The 4782-nt window shown below is 44.5% G+C and overlaps 1 protein-coding gene across 1 annotated transcript; it reads left to right on the top strand.

Annotated features, from left to right (window-relative positions):
- The first annotated feature begins 270 nt into the window (after positions 1 to 270).
- LOC148865185 (uncharacterized) lies at positions 271 to 4546 on the top strand. Its single transcript, XM_088975810.1, has 2 exons — positions 271 to 3602; positions 3730 to 4546. Exons 1-2 carry the CDS (start codon positions 635 to 637, stop codon positions 4233 to 4235), a joined length of 3474 nt encoding a protein of 1157 aa, XP_088831936.1. The 5' UTR covers positions 271 to 634; the 3' UTR covers positions 4236 to 4546.
- Positions 4547 to 4782: the final 236 nt, after the last annotated feature.

Raw genomic sequence — 4782 nt, 5'->3', positions numbered from 1 at the left:
AATTGCCAAGCAAATCAGACCGGCCAAAAGAAGAAATTAAACAAATGTTTAATTAACATGGTTGAATATAATAATAAAGGATGACCGCTGACCCAGCAAGTAGCAAGTGGCAACTCTACTCTACTCCTTCCCTTAGTATTTTCTTTACAAAAAGAGTCAAGATTAATTAAACATACTACACATAAACAAACATGTAACACAGACTCTGTAGTCTGGTATGATCAGACTTTCTAGTTCATATATAATAATGCAACTATGTATTTTATATTTCTCTCTGTTGTCTCTTGAGGAAATCAATGCATGTACACATGCTGTCTCTGCTTCCTGCGCGTGACGCGACCTAGTACCTCTACACTCAGTGAGAGAGAAAGAGAGAGAGAGAGAGAGAGAGGTGGTGCTGGTGGACTGGTGGTAGTGGAGCTGGTGTTATATAATTAATGGGTTTTCCTTAATTAATTCTTTCTCTTTCTCTCTCTCTATCTATCTCTTATGGGTTTTGCTTGTTGAAGTAGTAAAGAGAAGAGAATAGATTGTCAAAGTAGTAACAGTAGAGAGTAAGAGGAGTTTTGAGGAAAGAGAAAGGCAGGAGGAGACCCAATGCAAACGCGTGAAGGAAGGGTTGGGATTTGAGGCAATGTCGATGCCGAGGTTGAGGAGGCAATCCCACAACAACAACGACAACTTCAACAAGACTACTACCAATCTCAATATTGGCCATTACTGCTCTCCTTTGGCTACCATTCTGGTCGTCCTCGCTCTTGTCTTGGTCTTTCATGTCGAACCAGCCACTGCTGCTAACCATGAAACGCTCGTACTGTTCTCTTGGATACGTAGCTACCCTTCACCCTCCTCTTCTTCTGTTTTCCAGAACTGGAATCCATCAGACCCCAACCCATGTAACTGGACTCACATAGCTTGTTCATCTCAAGGCTTTGTCACCCAGATTGTTATTCAGTCTGTTGAGCTCGAACTACCTGTTCCTTCCAATTTGTCCTCCTTTGTTTACCTTGAAAAGCTTATCATCTCTGATGCTAACCTCACTGGAACCATCTCGGCTGAGATTGGAGACTGTGCCAAGCTTTCTGTTATCGACCTTAGCTTCAATGGCCTGGTTGGTAGTGTCCCTGCTAGTATTGGCAAGCTCCAGGATCTTCAAGACTTGGTCTTGAACTCTAACCAGCTTACTGGGAAGATCCCCAGTGAGCTAGGCAACTGTGTTAGTCTCAAGAATCTTATACTCTTCGATAATCGTCTCGGTGGCGATCTGCCAACAGAACTAGGCAAGCTGGCAAGCCTTGAAATCCTACGCGCCGGAGGGAACAAGGACATTGTTGGGGAGATTCCTGCCACGCTGGGTGACTGCAGAAGCTTGACTGTACTTGGGTTGGCTGATACTAAGGTCTCCGGCTCCTTACCTGCTTCACTGGGTAGGCTCAGAAAGCTCCAGACGCTTTCTGTCTACACTGCCATGCTCTCAGGTGAGATTCCACCGGAGATAGGTAACTGTTCAGAGCTTGTGAATCTGTATTTATATGAGAATGCTCTCTCGGGTAAAATTCCACCGGAGCTCGGCAAGCTTAGGAAGCTGGAGAAGATGTTGCTGTGGCAGAACTCCTTTGTTGGGGCTATTCCAGAGGAGATTGGAAACTGTAGCAGCTTGGTGATGATTGACCTCTCGCTCAATTCCCTCTCTGGAAGAATACCTTGGTCTTTCGGACGTCTCTCGGAGCTCCAAGCGCTGATGCTCAGCGACAACAATGTCTCTGGTGCGATACCTTCTGTTCTTTCCAACTGCACAAGCCTGTCACAACTGCAGCTTGATACCAACCAGATATCAGGTTTGATCCCACCGGAGCTTGGGACGTTATCCCATCTGACGGTCTTCTTTGCCTGGGAAAATCAGCTTGAAGGCAGCATTCCATCCACTCTGGCTGCTTGCAGTAGCCTACAGTCACTAGATCTGTCTCGCAATTCACTTACTGGTAGCATACCTTCTGGTCTGTTCCAGCTCCGAAACCTCAGTAAACTTCTATTGATTTCCAATGACATTTCCGGTTCAATACCGCCGGAGGTCAGTAACTGCAGCTCTCTCATTCGGCTACGCCTTGGAAACAATAGGATAGGCGGAACTATCCCAAAGGAAATTGGTTGTCTCAAGAGTCTCAATTTCCTTGACCTCTCTGACAACCGTCTAACTGGGTTGGTGCCGGATGAGATTGGGAATTGCACAGAACTGCAGATGGTGAACCTTGGGAATAACATGCTTGAAGGTGCTCTGCCTAACTCTCTTTGCTCTCTCAGTGGACTTCAGGTGTTGGATGTGTCAACGAACAAGTTCATAGGTCCCATTCCGGCTGGCTTTGGCTGTCTTACATCCCTGAACAAGCTGATCCTCAGCCAGAATTCCTTCTTAGGATCAATACCCACATCTCTTGGACTCTGTTCAAACCTCCAATTGCTTGATCTTAGCAGTAATAGGCTCTCTGGAGGTATCCCATCAGAATTATGTCGGATAGAAGCTCTCGACATTGCTCTCAATCTGAGTCACAATGATCTTACAGGGTCAATCCCAGCCCAGATATCAGCTCTCAGCAAGTTATCAATACTTGACCTCTCACATAATAAGCTTGGGGGAGAGCTTACCCTGCTTTCTGGGCTCGAGAACCTGGTCTCTTTGAACATCTCTTACAACAACTTCACTGGTCTCCTTCCAGATAACAAGCTATTTCGACAGTTATCTGCAACAGAGCTCGCTGGCAACCAAGGTCTCTGCGCTTTTGGGCGGGACTCCTGCTTCTTGAGTAATGTAGGTGGGATGGAAGTAGGAAACAACAGTAGTGATCTTGGGAGGTCAAGGAAACTTAAGTTGGCAATTGCATTGCTGATTGTGATGACAGTGGCAATGGTTGTTCTGGGAACACTTGCAGTGATTCGAGCACGCAGAGGAATTAGAGATGATGATTCTGAGATGGGAGGGGACTCATGGCCCTGGCAATTCACTCCATTCCAGAAACTGAATTTCTCTATTGAGAAAGTACTGAAATGTCTTGTTGATAGCAATGTAATTGGGAAAGGGTGCTCGGGGGTGGTTTATCGTGCAGAAATGGACAACGGTGAAGTTATTGCTGTGAAGAAGCTATGGCCAACAACAATGGCTGATGCTAATGATGATCACAGTGACAGATGTGGGGTTAGGGGAGTTCGGGATTCTTTCTCCGCAGAGGTGAAGACTCTTGGTTCTATCCGTCACAAGAACATTGTAAGGTTCTTGGGTTGCTGTTGGAATCGAAATACAAGACTGCTCATGTATGACTATATGCCCAATGGAAGCTTGGGTAGTCTGCTTCATGAGAGAAGTGGTAGCTGCTTGGAGTGGAATCTGAGATACCAGATTATACTTGGAGCAGCACAAGGCCTAGCTTATCTACACCATGATTGTGTCCCTCCCATTGTTCACAGAGACATCAAGGCCAACAACATCCTCATTGGTCTGGAATTTGAACCATATATTGCTGATTTTGGCCTGGCCAAGCTCGTCGATGATGGCGATTTTGCCCGGTCGTCGAACACTGTTGCCGGCTCCTATGGATACATTGCTCCTGGTTGGTATATTCTACTCATGTCAAAAGTCTTTCAAGTTTCAATGCAGTTGGCATTTCACATACACAGTTCTCAGTTACCAAATTTGTAAATAATATATAATGTGTTAAGTCATTTGTTAATTTGCAGAGTATGGATACATGATGAAGATCACAGAAAAGAGTGATGTTTACAGCTATGGAGTTGTTGTATTGGAAGTATTGACAGGGAAGCAACCAATTGACCCAACTATACCAGATGGGCTTCATGTGGTGGACTGGGTGAGGCAGAGGAGAGGAGGAATTGAAGTTCTTGATCCTGCCTTACTTACTCGGCCTGAATCGGAGGTGGAGGAAATGATGCAGGCACTGGGAGTAGCATTACTGTGTGTCAATCCTTCTCCTGATGAGAGGCCGACCATGAAGGATGTGGCAGCCATGCTCAAGGAGATCAGGCATGAGAGAGAGGAGTATGCCAAGGTGGATGTACTCCTCAAGGGATCACCAGCAAATGATTTCCAAAACAACAATGGTACAGTCTCATCATCGTCGATGAGGATGCATGGCTCATTGTCGCAGAGCAACAACACCAGCTTCTCTGCTTCCTCACTCCTGTATTCATCTTCTCCTAGTGCCAAAACAGCTTTCAAACACTGAAGCTGCTGCCCAACAACAGAGAGTCGCTAGTTTGTCCTCTCATCAGTTGTTCCGTTTCAGAACTTTTGTCTTTTTGATGTAATTAAAGAAGAAAAGGCCCATATTCGTTGATGACAAGTAGAACAACAAATAGAGCCAACCATTGTTGCAGGTTGGCTTTTGGAATTTCTGAAAGTTTGTTGATATTCCTGGTCTGTATCCACTGTAACTATTTTAAGTATGTAGTCTATAATAATCACAAGTACAGGTCCCAAGCATACCCATATTGTTTTCCTGTGTGAAGTCAATATAATCTATCAGATTGAAGGTCGGCCTGGTTTGCTTGCATTGCAATTTCATTTTGCACTGGTTCAAAAGTCTCCAGTGTAAATTATTTGAATGAAATTCTGATTTTATTTTTTGTTTCAGATTTTGCCTTTTTCTCTTTTATATCTGCAGTGCAGATGAAATGATATATATATATATATTTTTTGTCTTTGATAATGTTGCACAAAAGCCTGATATGATGAGCCATTTTTGGCTTTTCAATTTTGAAGGTTTCCCTTTG

The sequence above is a fragment of the Nelumbo lutea genome, chromosome 3 (assembly GCF_056320005.1).
Source record: "Nelumbo lutea isolate HS-2025 chromosome 3, American lotus-T2T, whole genome shotgun sequence".
NCBI classification, from domain to species: Eukaryota; Viridiplantae; Streptophyta; class Magnoliopsida; order Proteales; family Nelumbonaceae; genus Nelumbo; species Nelumbo lutea.
The sequence above is the reverse complement of the archived record's forward strand: the minus strand, read 5'-3'. Positions and strand labels throughout refer to the sequence as shown.

Bases quoted from the DNA above. Each gene is read 5' to 3' on its own strand.
- LOC148865185 (XM_088975810.1), top strand. From the start codon at position 635: ATGTCGATGCCGAGGTTGAGGAGGCAATCCCACAACAACAACGACAAC. The intron at 3,603-3,729 runs GTTGGTATATTC...GTTAATTTGCAG, and splicing joins CTATGGATACATTGCTCCTG to AGTATGGATACATGATGAAG.